This window comes from Gadus morhua, chromosome 19, assembly GCF_902167405.1.
Source record: "Gadus morhua chromosome 19, gadMor3.0, whole genome shotgun sequence".
Classification (NCBI taxonomy): Eukaryota; Metazoa; Chordata; class Actinopteri; order Gadiformes; family Gadidae; genus Gadus; species Gadus morhua.
The window spans coordinates 10,356,612-10,376,054 of record NC_044066.1 but is presented as its reverse complement, the minus strand read 5'-3'; the positions used below and the strand labels follow the sequence as shown (position 1 = coordinate 10,376,054).

Here is a 19,443-nt window from a genome sequence, read left to right as displayed (position 1 = left end):
ATAGTATTTTTTATTTGGGATAAACAACACATAAAATAAATCATAATAGAAACACTGGCGAAGCGGAAGCAGTAGACGGAAAAGGCGGAGATTCCTGCTGTCGTCACTTCCGGTAAAATCTCCTCGCAGAGTCACGTGACATTGAATTAGCTTTGCCGTCTCTGCTATCTTTAAGCCGTTAATGTTTACTTGCTAGCGATGTTCACCATCTCGTCGTTGGCGACACCCCGTCGACAAAGGGCCTCCGATACATACCCGATAGCCTATTTTCATCGATCAGGGGCGAGGAATTTTATTGTAAAGACAGCGGCCGCACTCGGGCTCGACGTCACGTGACCAGCATGCGGCTAAGCGTGTGATAAAAGATGGCGCGAGGCAGAAGCCGTTAGGAGCCACGGAGCGGAGAGGACAACAAGCTCCCTGCTGAAGCCACACTCTGGCTGGTCACTGTCAAGTGAGTGAGTTACACTGACTTCACGAGCATACATGTACACTCGGTCAACCGACGCCTCCGTCCGCCGACAATGATGACGTTTATAATGTATGTGTATAAATTAAAATAAATAAATACAGTCCAGTTAGTTGGTTGCGGAGGCAACACGTCTTCCCGACGCGCTCCGCCGTAAGCTGGCGGCTAGCTTTAGCTTGGCTTCTGGTGTCATCAGACGGTACGAACCAGTGCTGTCATGTCAACATAACATAACATCACAACACTCGGGTGTGGGGGGTGTTGTCAATAGATCGACGGCTAGCACGAATGACGGGGACCTGGGTTCGATCTATTTGTTAGTGTTTTCTGTTTCCGATCAAAAGGCTTGTTTGGATATGGACCACCTGACTGGTTCCTGACTTTGTAACTGTTAATGTTACGTACTGTATGTGCGTGGTGATCATCACATAAAAAATATCAAACAGATGAATCCAACGCATGCATAAAGTACATATATTAAACACAACAGCGACTAGCTGATCGGACACGCTCACAGTGGGATGAAGTGTACTCCTGCTGTTTCCTGGCAACAGTGTTGGAAATGGCTAACACTCAATGCTAATTAAAAACAATGTATATAACCGTCTGTGACATTATAGGGAATGAAAACTTTGGGGTTTGAGTTCTCGTAAGATTGCCTAGCCGCCGACCAAGTGGTTGACACACCTTATATTACTGCAAGGTGTTGATGTAGTTTCGGTTAGCTATGCTAGCTAGGTTAGCCGGGCTACACTGTCATCTCATAGGCATCGGTGTGTTTGGTATACGGTCGCCCTTCTGTAACTGGACTAGCGTTGCTACGCCATGCGTTTGCGGGAGTTTAATTGTTATGCAAGTGATTAGGCTTGTGCAACATTGCCGGCAAAGCTTAGATGTTTGTCAACTGGGGTCTTTTCTACGTCCCCGTCCCGTAGGATTCTACCCTCCACACTGTACATTAGCCTGCTAACCTAAGAGACTGAAGGGGAAACTACATGAGTCAGACGGACCAGGAAGTTGAACACAGCAAAGCAATGCGTTTCAAACACGTGCCGTAGTCTGGGTCACTTTGGAGCAAGTCACTCGTTCCTTTTTACGTGCAGCAGGGACACATGGGGGACACAGCGTGTTCTGTCTTGACTGGTCTATTGAAGGTGAGCTCCAGCACCGTTTGGTACATTTTCAGTTTTTCCACAATACGCGCATGGTTGTAAATACACGGCGCCCCTTCGTATAACGACAATGGAAGTAACGTAAACATTTAGCGCTTACTGCGCCTATAATGATCTCAAGCTATCGGCATGTTCTCACGGCACTACATGGCTCGTTTGCCTTTAAACTATTTTAAATATTGGATTTCAGTGTTGCACGCTCGTGTGCAATAATTATGTACGTATATGCAAGTTTGATTTGGACCGACTTTTTTCTCACTTTTGTTATAATGTGGTCAAAGGTAATGATTTATACTAGCCATGGCTCTTAAATCTATATTGAACTGCATCCATTGAACACTTATCATGGTTTTATACGTGTAGTGACATTGTTGTCCAGCAGTGTCTCAACTCTAAATTCTCCAGCACAATCCTTTGCTGTATTATACAATAATACACAGCTATTAAGTTACCATGATCTTCATTAAATTCTGGACTCTGTTGCTCAATATTTTTAGATTACTTACACTGCATTCCATTTGAATGCAGATATTCCATAATTTGCAGAAATTGAAGAAGCGTAGAAATCCACTCTGCGGTAACTTGTTAGATCCTAACCGGAGTTGGGGTTTCCCTGGCAGTATATCTTGCCACTTCCTCATGGCATAATGTACTGGAATTACAATGTTTATAAAAAAATAAAATAAACATTGGATGTGCTTGCATCATCCACAGACAGAATTTTATCTTTGCACTCTAATGGCAAGTCAACATGACACTGGTCGCAATCTTCCACACGGGAACAGCCAAAGAACTGCTGTCAGAGAAGGTCAATGTAAAGTCTTCCAAGGTGACCCTGCCCATGTTAAATTGAGTGACTTTTTCAAATCATGTAAAGACTTCACACCATGCAACTGACTGGTCCCTGTTCAAACAACGCTTTATAAGGGTATTATAGATGGTGAAATAATGGGCACCTAAAGACAATACAGCCGCCTTTCACTACCCACCTCCAGTCTCCTCCATCCAACCCATTTGGTGCGAGACATAATGTTCCAAAAAAATAGTATTATTCTCAGTTAACTTGGTCTCTTTCTTCACTCTCTCTTGTTAGCCTTGGTTGCTGTTAAACTCCTACATTACTTTGCTGCATCGCAGATTCCTAAAGCGAAATAAGCCTGAAAAAACAGGCCACATTCTGTGTGTTGTGGTATGTGTTTTTACTTTATCATTAATGGCTGATGTATATGTGGGTTTTATAATTTGTTGTGGCAGATGGATCCTGGACAAGACTTGCTTCTGGCAGCGCTAAGCGAGAGCGGCATTTGCCCAAACGACCTTTTCGATGTTGACCCTCAGGATGTTTCACATTCTTCTTCAGCCCACCAGGTAAGAATATGAAGATGATAATATATTTATTTTCTTGTGTGCGTCCTTTCCATTAAACTGAAATCGTTGTGTGTGTGTATATACAGTTAATGAATGGATTCCTATAGAAACATGTGGTTGCCTCTGATTGTGTTGGTTGACTGTATATTTGTGTTTTAAAGTCCATCTCCATCAGTGCCCTCGACGATGGCTTTGGGGTTGCTGGGACAGAGGCTTCAGCTCCACATACCACACTTATGATCAGGGTAAATAACCCCACGTCTTTTAATCAACACTAAGCTATACTATTACTACCTAGTGAGCCTTCTGTGGTCTTCAATTAACGTCTCTCACCACATCTTTCCCCTTTTTTTATGATCATCCTCACAGCAAAAACCTCAGCCCTCCACCACCACCTTTGTCTTAAATCAACTGAATCAGTTGCCGTCGCTTGGGGCCGTCACCACCAAGCAGTCCACCAACCCCATCAAACACACCATCACGGTCACCAAGGTGGTGCACGTGGCCTCCACACTGCGGGGGTCCTCCAGTCCCTCGTCCCCTTCGGTGTCCACAGCCGTGCCTTTGAACCGGGATCAGGTGAGGCCTTTGGTTTTATTTATCCTTTTGTTGTTGAGCAAAAGCCTTTTGCGATTTTAGGATGAGCCCACCTCACTGGCTTCCAGACTCCATTATATTTGAAATCACATCATCCCCACTTCTTTATCGTTGTTGGATCTGTTCGTTTACAGCTCGTAAACGTACTTACTTCCTAAAGTGACCTCTGTTTGACACGCGTCCTCATTGTGTTTCAGATTCAGTTGAAGGATCTCCTTAGGACGGGGGGTCTGAAGAAGACCACTACGTTAAAGGGCAACAGCTTGATGGAACTCATGAAGTTGAAGCCACCGTCAGACATCGCACAACCAGTTGCCACCGCAACCGCTGCAGGACACTGTAAGAAAATAAACTTGGATGTAATCTAGGCTTGAATGCATAGCAGATTTAAGAGTTACAGTATGTGTATAGAATTCACTAACTAGGCATTTGAAACCTGTTAAAAACCACTATATTGCCGTATATAATGCACTCTCGAGGTGGGGTAAGCCGCATTTCTATAAATGCTGACTAGGGTATGCAATGTCTTTTATTTCTTAACTTTTTCTGTCCATTGATTATATAATGTCTCTAAGACTGGCTCTGATCAGTTAATGGTATCTCGGATTAAGGCAAATTATACCTTCCCTAATTATGCTTTTCTTTTGGCTTGTTGATTGAAATAATTATTTAAGTTATTTCTTATTCTTGTTACTTGTTAACTTATTTCCTGTGGTTATCTTCCAGTGGAGCTGAACAACGGCATCAAGAAGGAATTCTCCATTAAAGACGCTACCCGCTTTTGGGTAAACGATGATGTTAAAGTACAACAATTTTCACATCCTCTTGTGAGTGTTTTTAAGTGATGATAAAACCTAAAATGTTGGAGCTGCCCAGCATTTTCTAGAGTGCAAAATATTTTCATAGACAAAGAGCGATTTTATGTAAAAAAGATTGGATATTGATCTGTGTTTATTGTATTTGTATATAGAAATCCCCAAGCATAAAGGAGGAAGAGGAGCCTGAGGAAGAGGAGGAAGAGGAATTGGGCCACGCAGAGACATATGCAGAGTACATGCCCATGAAATGTAAGAAACTATCTTGACTCTATAATTATATTACTATGATCTACAGTAGGTTGGAGCTGGTTGACTATTTATGTCAAGATTAAGGCTATTATTAATTGATGATATTATGGGAATGTAATGAGTCATCTTTGGCACAGAAGGCTTCACTATCTCAGAAATAAGTTAATGCTTTTATTGAGTTAGCAACCGCAAGCTCTGTGTCAGAGCTTTGTCAGTGACCGAAAAGGCACCCACCTTCAAACGCCTCCCGCTGCAAAGAGAGAAAATCACAATTTCTAAACTGAGTTCTACTCTAATCGCTTCCTGCTGTTTTTTGGTATCCATGATTGTGGAAGGCCTTATAAACCAGCTATACAGTAGCTTCATGTGCGACAGCATTCTCCTCCTATTCATGACTACACTCCCTCAATATCTGATCCCTTGATTTCATTCATGTTTCCCCTGCCATTGCTCCTCCCAGTAAGGATAGGCCTGCGACATCCTGACCCAGTTGTGGAGACGAGCTCCCTATCAAGCGTCAACCCTCCTGACGTCTGGTACAGGATGTCCATCCCAGAGGAAATCATTGACCGCGGCTGGCTGTCTGCACTGCAGCTAGAGGCCATTACATATGCAGCGCAGGTATTCCCCTCCACTAACCCTACTCTTAAGGTGATGTGCACCACGGTGGGGCCTCTGGTCATTAAGTAGGCCGGAAAAGATCCCCTACCCAGCTCCACATCACGACTAGGATAGTGTCGTGGCTAAGGGTTTTGTACTCTCACCTCGAAAGGTGCTTGGTTCTCTCCCAATGGTCCATAGAGTACCTGGGTTTTATCTTGGAGCAAGATGCCTTCTACCCCGACCTGCTCCTTAATGATATCTATCTGAGGTTACTGACAAACTAGCTAGTGACGTGAATCTGTGTTATGTAGCAAAATTCATTCTGCTATGAGTATGTAATAGTTTATAGTTAAATATTTAGATGGTATGATGATATTGGGTCATTTGTTTCTAAAATGGTTTCTCTTCAACTTCTGCACAGCAACACGAGACGTTCCTCCCTAACGGAGACAGAGCAGCCTATCTGATAGGCGATGGTGCGGGTGTTGGAAAGGGCAGAACCATTGCGGGCTGCATCTATGAGAACTACCTGCTAGGCAGGAAGAGATCCCTCTGGTGAGAACCACCGTCGCCTGCCGTCGTGACACTGTGGAAAAAGTATAGTAAGTAAGAAAAGTATGCGTTATTATTACTTGGATTTGTTTGACACATTGTCCTATTACTTTGCATTTTAGGTTCAGTGTTTCAAACGATTTGAAGTACGATGCCGAGAGAGATCTCCGTGATATAGGTGCGAAGAACATTCAGGTCCATTCTCTAAATAAGGTGAGTACGGCCGTCCACACACCTCTTACATCTCTCTTTATCTCTCTTTTGACCTCTGGACAAGCATCCAGCGAACAAAGAATTGGTATCCTCCAACTTTACCTATTTATGTGATGGTAACTGTTTCTTTAAACGTTTTTTTTATCCATCAGTTCAAATATGGCAAGATCTCCTCGAAACACAACGGTAGCGTGAAGAAGGGCGTGATTTTCGCAACATACTCTTCTCTGATCGGAGAGAGCCAGTCGGGAGGGAAGTACAAAACCCGGTTCCAGCAGCTCCTCCACTGGTGTGGGGAGGACTTCGATGGCGTTGTATCCTTATCGTCACTTTTCAATTGTCGTCAACATAAAAAAAATATATTGTTTTTGAACGTAAAAAAAATTGATAGTTTTTTGCTGCATTTGAATTTCCTTAACCGACATCCTTAGATTGTCTATGACGAGTGTCACAAAGCCAAAAATGTTTGTCCGGTTGGCTCGTCCAAACCGACGAAGACCGGCCTGGCTGTTCAGGAGCTGCAGAACAAACTCCCCAAAGCCCGGGTCGTGTACGCCAGTGCTACAGGTCAGTCTCCATGGTAACCTAGACATTCCCTGTGTCCTCTCTATGCAGGGTCGTCCAGTGGTCAGGTTATTTGAGTCCCACCCAGGTTTGGTGATCGAATCCCAACCTTTGCAGCCTACCTGCCAACCAGCTACCTGCACTATATGACCTGTATCTTAATTCACTGAGTCGATGATTTGATTAAAAAGAGCCATTAATGGTCCTCCTTAATTTCCTCTGCACAAACTTTCACAAAATCAAAGTGGATTAAAGTATCTGCTTGATGACTGAATTGGAATACATTTCATGTATTCCAATGTATTCCAAGTGTTTCTTGATGTTTTTGTCCAGGCGCCTCTGAACCAAGAAACATGGCGTACATGAACCGCCTGGGCATCTGGGGCGAGGGCACCCCCTTCAGGGAGTTCAGCAACTTCATCCAAGCTGTGGAGCGCAGGTACCACTCTTAACAGATTACATTAAAATTGGTCAAGTTTAATCTCCTGTCTTCTCGTAACCCACTGCAATCTTCCTTTTTAATTCTGTGCCTACTTATGTTTTCATTTTTTGTGTTTTCAGAGGTGTCGGCGCTATGGAAATCGTTGCCATGGATATGAAACTGAGGGGGATGTACATTGCCAGGCAACTGAGCTTTACGGGTGTGACTTTCAAAATCGAGGAGGTTCCGCTGACGCCGCAGTACATCAAGATGTACAACAAGTCTGTGCGCCTGGTAAGCTTCTCTTATCTACTCTTTTGTCTGATAAAGGTACATTTATAAAGAAAGTTTCAGAGGTATTCAATTTGTGAAAGACGAAAAAATCGATTCAATATTCATATTCTGTAAACATCTTTCATATCCCAGCTTTGAGTTCCTGTTGCCGTCAGTGGGGTCAGACAACGTGCTCAGTGTTCTGTGTTCTTCTCCAGTGGGTGAGCGCACGTGAGAAGTTCCAGGCGGCCGCCAACCTCATGGAAGCCGAGCAGCGCATGAAGAAGTCCATGTGGGGCCAGTTCTGGTCGGCCCACCAGCGCTTCTTCAAGTACCTCTGTATCGCCTCCAAGGTCGGCAGAGTTGTCCAGCTGGCCAGGGAAGAGGTCCACAACGGAAAGGTGAGCTCAACGGTTCAATGGCTTTTTATTTATCACCACACAGTTGGCAGGATAGTTGTGTTTGACTCCCGGAAGGGGCTGGCTTCAACCCCTATTGGCTGTAGTCTACCTGAAGACATCCTTGAGACGGCTTTGCCCTTGCCTGCTCATTGACGTGCATCTTTAAACAAAGTCACTTTTACTATTTGGATTAAAGCTTTTGCTAAATGATTAAGTCATCAATAGTGTATGCTGGTTAATCCATCTCACTAACAAAGGATTTTTTTTTCCCCTCAGTGCGTTGTGATTGGTCTACAATCCACTGGAGAAGCGCGGACACTTGAGGCCTTGGAGGAAGGAGGAGGCGAACTCAATGACTTTGTTTCCACCGCAAAGTAAGATCCAACAGAGACGGCAAGTAGCCCACCGGGCGGTTCAAAGAGGCTAAAGATGTCGTTTTGTTTGTGTGCAGAGGTGTGTTGCAGTCCCTGGTGGAGAAACACTTCCCAGCCCCTGATCGACAGAAGCTATTCAGTCTTTTGGGTATCGATCTCTCGGCAAAGAAGACTCCCTCGCCCGCTGAGAAAGTGGTGGAACAGAAGGGCAAGAAGAGGAAAGGTAGGGGGGATTTACCTTGAGCACTGTCCATGCAGTCCTAGTTTATACTTTGGTCTTCTTGTTTTACTTTTGGTTTGCGTCACTTTTTTACTTTACTTTTGGTTTCATATTGACTCTTATGATGAGAAACTGTAATTAGTCTTGGGCTTACCATTCTAGGAAGGAGGAGGAGGGTGTATGATCCCCATTGTTTCGACCCAAGCCAACTTTGATGCATTTTTATTATTATTATTTTTTCGTGTGTGTGTGTGTGTGTGTGTGTGTGTGTGTGTGTGTGTGTGTGTGTTATTCCTCTTTTCCATCAATGTTGCAGATTAAGATCTTCACACACCCTGACCATGAGGTCCACATAAACAGCTTTACATTTTACAGCTTTTTTGGCCTTATGCTATGATTTCAGTAACCGTGATAATTTGTATAGATTACCATGTTGAAGATCATAAACATACCAAGAAGTTGAACAACTCTTGGGTTAACTTGCACTTAAAGAAACAGTTGCCTATATTTGCTCAATGGGTTGATTTTTGTTCATTTCTCTCTGTCCTTTCCAGGTCCAGAATTGAAAAAGCAGGTCAAGAAGAAGTCCCGTATACACGGAGGACTTTCAGGAAGCAGCTCGGACGACAGTCAATCAGAAGATTCGGATAAAGACGCCGAGAGCGACGACAGTTTCAAATCAGTCAGTTCGGCCGACGACGATGACTTCAATCCATTCCGAGACGAGTCGGACGAAGATGAGGAGGATGGTGAGGACTTGAGTGGGCTGTTTTGTAGGGGTGGGAGTCTCTTCGCACCTAACAATTCAGATTAGAAAACGATTCGATTCTAAAATGATTATCGATACACCAAGAAATTGTATGCATGTGTGTATACACACACACACACACACACACACACACACACACACACACACACACACACACACACACACACACACACACACACACACACACACACACACACACACACACACACACACACACACACACACCCCCCCCTACCTGAGTACGAGTTTGCTAATCACTTCCTACTTTTGTGATGATCATTAAGGACATCAACAGATTAATTAACATCTAATATTTTATTAGAGAAAAAGCTTTTGTCACAAATAGGACTTTCTATTAACAATTCAATGATCAATGCAGCTTGCATTACAACACAATATGGAAAAAATAGTTTTTTTTTTCTTTTCTTTCTAATCTTTCTTTTCTATGTCATTAAAGAAAAGGCTTCTCTTGAATTAGAGTTCTTGTGCCTGGCTGTGAGTTTGCGTGCATGCTATGCGTAGGCTGAATCGAAATCGTGTCAAGACAAATCAGATTAGCCTATACACATTGAAGATAAATTAAATAATTTGAAATTTTCTAAAATTATCCCTCTCTGGCGAAAAGAATTTTGCAGCAGGTGAATAAAAATAAATATTTTTTAATTACGATTATTCATTTATCTGCATCGAGGCGGAATCCTTTTAGAGAGAATCGCGATGCATCGAAGAATCGATTTATTTTTCCTACTGTTTTGTAGCACACTAGGTTGGTCATGTTAATCATCATGATGCATACAGTTCAGCAGCATCACCAATCGCCTCCCCTTTTCTCAGATCCCTGGCTTATCAGAAAAGAACCAAAGAAGGGGAAAAAGGATAAGAACAAGAAGAAGAAAAAATGCATCGACCCAGACTCCATTCAAAGTGCCTTGCTAGCGTCTGGGCTCGGGTCGAACCGGCCCAAGTTCACTGCCCCGCCGGCTAACCCTACCATCAAGCACGCCGTCGGTAAGTCTATTGCCACTGCGGAGGGGACTGGATAGTCTTGAGCATGTATGCACTTTTTTTTAAATTTGATTTAGATGACCGCAACGTTAACATCAGATTTTCCCTCCTCCAGTCAAAACGGAGAGCCAGGACGGCTTCCAAACGAGCCAAGATGCGGTGGAGGACGCCCAGAAGATGAAGAAGGACCTGCTGGACAACCTGGAGAAACTAGCGGAGAGCCTGCCCCCCAACACTCTGGACGAGCTCATCGACGAGCTGGGAGGACCGGAGAACGTGGCCGAGGTACTGACACCCGCTCTTCCTTTGATTTCCATTCTACCTTTAGGAATGGAAACCATTAATTCACCGAAAGGTGAATGAATACAGGGCTGAGATACGAATCATGTATTCATTTCCACCTAGCGGAAAAACACTAGACGAATCCACAAATAGATGTATGAATATTAATAGACAATATGATGAATGCACTATAAATAGACATGCAATGTAACATGTATATACCGGTATGTCTAGATGCAGATAGCTCCGAAAATTGTCACACCTCTAAGGGGCATACAAAACTTATAGCAAAGTTTCTCAATGCTTTGGAGACGGAAGGGATCTGTAGTGATATCTAATCCTGAGATCGCTTTAGTCACTTGTTTCTCGCTCTAATCATGGAACTTGGATATAGAGGGCATTCCTGCAAGGCAGCTTCAGTCCAAACAACGGACTGAGAGAACCGGCCCACCTTCTGTTTCAGTAATCCCGGTTGATAAAATCAGGGGGGATTAAGTGAGGTGTCCTAATGGTCTTCTTCCTGGATGCTTTTAGATGACTGGCCGGAAAGGTCGCGTGGTCAGCAACGATGACGGCAGCATCTCGTACGAGTCTCGCTCCGAGCTGGACGTGCCCGTGGAGATCCTGAATCTGACGGAGAAGCAGAGGTTCATGGATGGAGAGAAGGTAGAGGAAGAACATGGCTCATGTTATTCTAGGAACAAAATGTTTTTGTTTTTTTGTTTGTTAGTATTGATACAAGCAATAATTCTAATTTGTCTTTGTTTGCCACTAGAACATCGCCATCATCTCTGAAGCAGCCAGCTCGGGTATCTCCTTGCAGGCGGACCGGCGCGTTAAAAACCAGCGAAGAAGGGTCCACATGACTCTGGAGCTGCCCTGGAGTGCAGACAGAGCTATACAGCAGTTCGGTCAGTACACACACACCCTCTTGTTTTGCATGCCCGCTGTGGTAGGACAAAGTGGCGAACTGTATCGTGTTGACCTTGGCCGCTCCTCGTGCCCCCCCCCCCCCCCCAGGGAGGACCCACAGGTCCAACCAGGTCACGGCTCCAGAGTACGTGTTCCTCATATCGGAGTTGGCCGGGGAGCAGCGGTTTGCCTCCATCGTGGCCAAGAGGCTGGAGAGTCTGGTAAGAGACCAGCCATGACCTCACCGTGGTGATGCGCGCCTTATAACCCCCTCAGGCCTGCAGCCATGGTGGTGGTTTATTATCAGCTATCCACAGATACCTGTTGTTATTGTAGGGGTAAGGTATTATTATTCCGGATGGGTCACGCCTATAGCTCAGCCTCGGATTGCTCAAAAGTTTTCAAATTTGCCGGATATTTGTATTCCCGGTAAGCAGGGCTCCAAATGTTTTGGTGACAATTCCCCTGCAGGGGGCTCAATAATTAACGGTCAAAGTTAAATGGTCAGCCTCGCCACCCTGATAGAGATAAATTAACTTGGTGTATATGTATTATTTTCCATGCTGAACAAGTTTGCCGCGGGACCCATTATTTCCGTCCGACTAGATTTCTATGTACAGTGAAACTTTGGGTAACAAAATTTGTTGCACTTTATCTATGCAACCGTATTCTATTGCTCACAAGTCGCCTCAGAAGGTGTCAGGAACTGGAGACCCCATAGAGGTCCCCTCCCTTAAAGAGGACGTATTATACCACCAGGTGTGATTGTGATTAGCCTTACAAGCCGTTTGAAAAATCGGCCCCATATGACATCACTAGTGGGCGTGTCCTCCTAGATCTGTGCTGGATGGATCAGTCTACCAGCCTACCCAGTGGACTGAAGTAAACGTTGCTCATCTATCCAGCACAGATCTAGGTGGACACGCCCACTAGTGATGTCATATGGGGCAGATTTTCTAAAAGGCTTGTAAGGCTATCACAATCACAACTGGTGGTATAATATGTCTCCTTTAAGATTTGTGCAATTCACAATTACATTAATTACTCTCAGGTGTGATGTACCACTTTGCCTGCAGGGCACCATAATCATACCTAAAAAGTGTGTGGGCAGGGGTAAAAAAAGACCCAGTACTGAACAAAGTCCCACCCCTGGTGGAAGTTTCGTCCATGAGTCATAAAGCGCCCCCATGAATCTCTTGTGACGGTTCACTGGGGTCGGCAGTGCATGGGCAGTGAAAACCTTTTCATAACTGCTAGCAGTCGTTGTTGTTATTGATAATTATGATATTAATTATAATGTTGTTTGGATTTTTACTTGATGTATTTGACATTTATAAGCAACCAATAGCAAAACAAGAAATTAGTTTGTCCATTGATTGAACTTCACCAAAAAACCTGCATCTTATGAATGTTGATTGCTGGCTCATTCAGATGGCTAATCATTTGATATCATTGTGGCTATTGGTTAATTCTTGGGTTTTTACAACAGGGCGCTCTTACCCATGGAGACAGGAGGGCGACTGAAACAAGGGACCTCAGCCGATACAACTTTGACAACAAGGTAGGAGGAGGATATAGTTTCATTCGTAGTGCGAGATAAGTGCCTCCGGTGCCGGCTGACCTTTGAACTGTTGTGTGCTACTATGTCAGTATGGTAGGAATGCTCTGGAGATCGTCATGAAGTCAATTGTGAAACTCGACTCTCCGCTCGTGTCGCCACCTTCCGATTTTGACGGGGATTTCTTCAAAGGTACGGTTTGTTTACTTTCCTGTTAAAGTGGCAAATATTTTTATTTTCGAGTAAATGTGTCTCCGAATGATGTAGCACAATAGTGTGGAAAAATGTTTTCAACTGATTGAAGGCCTTGCCTTTTCAGTATCATAAATGTTATAAACTAGGTGTCCATGAACAAAACCTTTGAACTAATTAGCAACCTTACATGTCTGATATCGTAAGGGTTTCTGCGAACACCGTAAATGCGTTTTTGAAAAGTGTTTTTGAATAGTTCCCAGACTTAATTTGAATTGGATGAGGCGTGTAATAAACGTTACTGTCCATTTGTTTTCTCTGCAGAAATTCAATGTGGCTTAATAGGAGTGGGTCTTATAACTCTTGAAGAAAGATCTGGTGTGATGACCCTTGACAAAGGTACGTGAGGGGAATGAGCCCTGAACCGGATGAAGACAATTTGTACTTTTACTATTATTTACTTTTTTTTTATTTTTATTATACTTTTCACAGACTACAACAATATTGGGAAGTTCTTGAACCGTATTCTGGGCATGGAGGTGCAGCAGCAGAACTCCCTGTTCCAGTACTTTGCAGACACACTGGCAGCAGTCATACAGGAAGCCAAGAGGAACGGCCGCTTTGACATGGGCATTCTGGGTAAGGGAGGGACACACCAGTTCTATAAGGCGTGCCAAGTTTGGTAGCCTCATGTTCTTTCCATATGCATGGGAGTTTATCTGGGTATTAATTTGAAGCTCACCTATTGGCTCTATTGACTCATTTGATCTTGATTTCGTCCTGTCTCCAGATCTTGGCTCGGGTGACGAGAAGGTGCAGAAGGTCGAGTGCAAGAAGTTCCTGACGCCGGGCTACACCACGTCGGGCCACGTTGAGCTCTACACCGTATGTACCCCTACTCTACGGCTACACATCCAGCTATAAAATATGAACTGCTGCAGGCATCTCACTGTTATTGAATACCGTTACTAGAGGGTCTGTGGTCATCATGGGAATATCAATGTTGATTGCTAATGTCCAATTTTAGATTTGTTTCAACCAATCCTGTTGCTCATATTTGCATACACAAACTTGGCCAGCAGCAGTAAACTGAGAAAGTGTCCCAACGCTTCCACCTCAACACTGTGTAGACTTGACACTGTAGAAATGATTACCCTCTTTCTGAACGCTCGATCTACCAGCGCAAATTTGTTCTCTTCTGTAGAATATATCTGACACCAAAATCTACAGGGGTGGCATTATGCCTTGTTTCAGACACAGGCTCTGGTGTCTCCCCCCAGATGTTCTGCTGTAACATAGCAGGACTTCCCAGATTAGGAGCTACCTGTAGTAATGTTAATGTGATGCTTCTGTTTCCCTCAGGTGAGTGTGGAGAGGGGAATGTCGTGGGAGGAGGCCACTCATGCCTGGGCAGACCAGAGTGGGGCTGACGACGGCTTCTACGTGCAGGTATGTCTGCTCTGTGCCCCGTTGGCCGGGCAACCGGACAAAGCACTTCAGGCACCCCCCTGATCATGAATCAGGATTTAATTACATTTTGAAAATAAGACAAAAATTGTATTGGTTAATCATGTGCAAACATCATTTTTTTCCATTAGTAATAATCCTTAATGTATTAAAACGGGGAGCAATGACCAAACCTTCCAATGACTGTTGAATCCTGTTCTTTCTGAAGGTGCGCAATAACAGGAAGACGGCCATCCTGGTGAAGGAGTTGAACCCCAAGAAGAGGTTGTTCCTGGTGTACCGGCCCAACACCGGCAAGCAGCTCAAACTGGAGACCTACGTTGACATCAAGAAGAGGTTCAAGAAGGTAACGCCTAAAGCTTTGATTCTGTTTATTGGGACACTATAATTTTTGCTATGGTGTCAAAATATTAGTTTTTAAAGGGGCAGTTGGTAAGATTGAAGAGTGATTAACAATGCCATAGCCATCCGTTAGCTATTATTGAGTGAAATGCGAGCATCTGTTTCTAGTCGATTGCAGGCTGGCTAACTACGAGCCGGTTTAGATTTGAGACCACTCTCGCCTAATTTCTGACCAATCAGGCTATTTATACCCTGATTGGTTAGGGAATCTAACTTGCCTGTCAATCAGATTAGTGTGAATGCAGCACTTCTCAATGGTGGTGAATCGTAGCGAGGGAGTGGGTCAATGACTTTATCTTCTTCTCGAATCTTACCTACAGCACATTTTTAATAAATGATTGTCATTGTTTGCAGGTGTTGTCAGAAGATGCGAAACAACACTGGATTGACCAGTTCAAGTCCTCTGCTAAGATCTGCTCTCATGCATATTGGTACGTGCACGGCATGACCTCGACTTCCCAGTCATATAAACTGTCATGGGTCCATTCACTGCTAGAGGCCAGGAAGATTTTGATGACCCTAGTTTAATAGTTAAAGTCACAATGTGTAAGATTAAACCCCTTCCAGCAAGTACGTGAGATATTTTAGTATTATAACGACTCTTAACTACCTGTGAAACTTTGGCGCAAACTATGGTAGCTCGATTGGCTTGGTGATGTGAGTGTTTTGGAAATGTGGAAATGAAATCCGGAAATTTTGGGTAAGATTCTTTAACAATAATTTTTGTACTTTCAGAATATATTAGTTATAGGGAGAGGATTTTTATTAATGACATCATGGAAATCGCCATCAATAAGTATAGAAACGTATACTGATCTGTGTGTGTGTGTGTGTGTGTGTGTGTGTGTGTGTGTGTGTGTGTGTGTGTGTGTGTGTGTGGATGTGTGTGTGTGTGTGTGTGTGTGTGTGTGTGATATATACACATACTGATCTGGGTGATGTGTTGCTTTGACCACCAGGCGGGGGAACTGTAAGAAGGCGTCAGTGGGCCTCCAGTGTGAGATCGGTCTTCGCTGCCGGACGTACTTCGTGCTGTGCGGCTCGGTTCTCAGCGTGTGGACAAAGGTGGAGAACGTGCTGTCCTCGGTCAGCGGAACCAACGTCAAGATGCAGATCGTTCGCCTTAGAACCGAGGATGGACAGAGGATAGTTGGTACGTTCTCGACGTGTTTTTCTGTAACTCCCACCATGGGGCTTTCTTTAATCCAAAAATATTTACAGAGAATTCAGAGGTGTGTGTGTAATTAAATTCCGCGTAGGGTTTGGCAACCGTTGTAGAACCAAACTTGCTATACAGGTAAGGCTGTGGACATTGGGGTGGAACCAAGAAGTAACTTTAACGGGCAGGAGTCAACACCCTAGCCGCTGCAGGATCACGTCCCTCTATCACTGCAGCCATCACTTTGGTACAAGAGTATAAGGAAATGCAAGATTAGATCTACAAATGTGAAAGGCCAATCTCTTTAATTCCATTTTAGTCTCCACTGAAAACTTGGTCCCGGTGTGACTATTCAGAGGGTTTCTGCCTCTGGTTTATGTCTTCAACATCCTGATGACTCTCCTCTTCCCCCCCCACAGGGCTCATCATCCCCCCAAACTGCGTGAACCCCCTCCTCAACATCCTCTCCACGTCGGACCAGTGCCAGCAGCTGGCGGTGCAGGAGCAGCAGAAGTGGCAGCAGCTCCACCCCCAGAGCCTCAGCCAAGCCCCCAACACATAGTGGAGGGTTCCCCCTCACACTCCCAGCACCCCGACACTGTCCTGAAGGGAGTGGTCACTACACTGCAGTCCCCGGGACCCCGCGGGAGGCCTACGGGCCGGCCTCCCTCTCGTACCCCCGGCGACCCTGGGGGGAGCGTCTGTGCGGTGCACACGTTGTTGGTCTTCATGAGCCTCGGTGTCTGTACAGAGAACTGCGGTTCCGGGTGGCTGCTTCTGCTGCTGCTGCTGCTGCTGCTGCTGGTGGTGGTTTTAGTATTTGCAAGACCAGGAACATTATTTTTTTTTGTTGTCTTTCCACCTACGAAAGTTTGCTGGATATATCATATAGCCCTCTGACATTCAGAGAGTAAGACGTTCTGCGATGCATCCATCAGGAGGAGAAGAGGACCCCAGGGAGTTTCACATCGGTCGGCCACGTGGGTCGTGCCGGGTCCTCCCCAGGGTTAGGTTGTGTTCTATGCCCACACGTCTTTCTATGATCCACACTGGCCCTAATGAGACCAGGAGCTGTTCCCAATGAGACCAAAGTTCATTCAGTCACAGAGCCATCTTCATTCATTTCCAGGACATGCGTTAGACATTTAAAAAAATGAAAGAAAATCAATGTTTAGTTGTAATTTATGTGTCCGCATCACGTAAGCATACAATACCCAGGCATAATTGCAATGTTTTTAGTCATTAATGGCCTCTCGCCAAAACTATTCCCCAGTTCTGCTAATTGTTCGTTGGTATTTGGTATAGACCGAGCGTTTGGATACCAGAAGAAAGCTACATAAAGTGATTCTGAACATTATTCTTTATAATGCTGTTTGTCACCTTTCTAAATAAGAATAACTGAATTAAAGTAAGTTTCAACACAATGGAAATTTGGAATTGGAGGAGTTTAAGAAAGTATTTGCCTTAAAAGTTGAGCATTGTGTTCAAATGAGTGCAACGCAGTGTGTGTGTATATATAAAAAGATATATATATATATATATAGTAGTGTTAATGCAACAGTCTAAACATCCCTAGGTTTCCAGTTTGACTGTCCCTTACGAGTATTGAGCTATCGGTTCAGAATTGTCAGTAAAAGACTATCACTGCAGCAGATGTGGCAGTAAATTCATTTGTATGCCCTGCTGTACTCTTAAGACATGGTTTCTTTCAGAAGGCTGGTCTGTGTATTAATCCATTTTCTAATGGATGCCGTAGTTCTCCAGGGTTCAAGTGTTCAATGACCCTTCTCATCAAAATTGGATACAGAAGCAAAAGATGCTTATACAATATCTGTAATGCATGTTACACCTACCTTTAAACACTATCATTAATGCCTGATGTTCAAATTTCATGGTGGCATACTTCTGCTCAACTACCCTCAACCCTCTCTTGGCTAAAGCCTTGGTTTCCCTCGGAAGGCGCAGACCCCAGACTGATGAGGCCAACACCTAATGGGGGCTAATAAAAGGCTTCGGATATGGTTTGGGCTTGAACGCTTTGTCCCTGATTTCCTTAATCTGTGGGTTTAGCGCTTTTCTTTAGGTGTGAATATTACTACTTCTACTTGATTTTTAAGAGAAAATGGTGAAGCAGGCACTTTTTTTTTTTGTAACATACCAAATGTGTTCATAATGTTCATTTATGTACAGTTTGTAAGAGAATCGAACATTTCAAATGCAGAATGTCGACCATTTGGAATGGCCGTGAAGGAAGCTGCATTTTGTTGAGAAAAACAAATGCCTTCTCACTTCACGCTCGCATAGAAAAAATAATGTTTGTAACTTAAACTGGAATGTCCTACACAAAGTCAATGTATGTTTTTATTTGGACACTTTGAAATGTTCTGTACATTGGCTGCTGACATTTTTCCGACATGTTCTTTTTCAGTGATGTAAAATGATATAACAGGTGAACTGTTAAAAGAAAAAGACAACACACTTGAAGGACTTCCTTTGTCTCCATGCACGAGTTGCACTACTGACTTGTACAAAACAAAAGGCTGCATCACGTTGTTTGAGTGCAATGACCAATAAAGCTTGGTACACTGGTATGATCACACTTCCTGAAGGTGTGAAAGAACAAAACGCACCCATCTATACTTGGGAATGTGCAAGACATAGACATACGATATGTTTGGTCTAACCTAACCAGATTCTTCTTACAAGTAAGACCTTATAAGAAGAATGTGTTGGATTAACTATAGTTAAACAAAACCAAGTTTAAAACTAGGAAGAATACTTTCTAGTGTTAAACGTTGGCTTACCTGGAACTGTTATAAAGTACAATGTATGCGTTGCAGGTTCAACTTATTTAATTTAAAATAAAACATCTATAAATACATACTGATAATCTTTGCTGTTAACCATAAGATTGCGGTCCAAATCACCCCCACTAACTTTGACCATAGCTTCTTTGACATATGACCCAGGCACATGGCAAACCAGTATTATTCCAAACTAGTATTACCAAACCCTACAAATAAGGCACATTAGTTATGGGGTTTTAGTGCTTCATCTAATTTATATTAATATTAATATGCAGAAATTATCATATCATTATTTTCAATAGCTTCCACGTCATGTGACCCAGTGATTCCAAAGCAGCATCCAATTGTATTACTAAACAGGTTCTGATTTAATACAGAAATTTACTAAATAAAATAATAGTAAAGAATAATAGAAAGCTTAAGTTCTGAAATGCTCAAGATTTTCCAATATTCAAGCAGCAAATTATGTAGGCCTGTTTATTAAAAAGCTTGTAAACAGGTTATAGCTTGTCTACGTACAGTTGATCCATTTTATTGTTACTATTCACCTGCCTTATTCAAGTGATATTATTTTTTCCTCACCGGCTTTTTGCAAC

The 19,443-nt window shown here is 43.5% G+C and overlaps 1 protein-coding gene across 4 annotated transcripts; it reads left to right on the top strand.

The window, feature by feature from the left end:
- The first annotated feature begins 112 nt into the window (after positions 1 to 112).
- Positions 113 to 18,631, top strand: sbno1 (strawberry notch homolog 1 (Drosophila)). 4 transcript variants are annotated; one of them, XM_030342528.1, is made up of 34 exons: positions 113 to 454; positions 1,405 to 1,623; positions 2,896 to 3,009; positions 3,171 to 3,254; positions 3,379 to 3,588; positions 3,804 to 3,945; positions 4,333 to 4,391; positions 4,577 to 4,673; positions 5,134 to 5,294; positions 5,698 to 5,831; positions 5,951 to 6,041; positions 6,194 to 6,355; positions 6,473 to 6,608; positions 6,939 to 7,044; positions 7,167 to 7,320; positions 7,518 to 7,700; positions 7,977 to 8,074; positions 8,152 to 8,297; positions 8,849 to 9,043; positions 9,898 to 10,071; positions 10,184 to 10,353; positions 10,885 to 11,016; positions 11,126 to 11,261; positions 11,371 to 11,483; positions 12,752 to 12,823; positions 12,913 to 13,012; positions 13,337 to 13,411; positions 13,505 to 13,651; positions 13,803 to 13,897; positions 14,375 to 14,461; positions 14,688 to 14,825; positions 15,236 to 15,312; positions 15,841 to 16,034; positions 16,460 to 18,631. In XM_030342528.1, the coding sequence occupies exons 2-34, from the start codon at positions 1,582 to 1,584 to the stop codon at positions 16,600 to 16,602; spliced, it is 4,167 nt and encodes a 1,388-aa protein (XP_030198388.1). In that variant the 5' UTR covers positions 113 to 454; positions 1,405 to 1,581; the 3' UTR covers positions 16,603 to 18,631. The 4 variants fall into 4 exon arrangements, with proteins under 4 accessions (XP_030198388.1, XP_030198385.1, XP_030198386.1 ...); XM_030342525.1 differs by having other exon boundaries at positions 4,333 to 4,433; XM_030342526.1 differs by lacking the exon at positions 1,405 to 1,623 and having other exon boundaries at positions 4,333 to 4,433.
- The last annotated feature ends 812 nt before the right edge of the window (positions 18,632 to 19,443 follow it).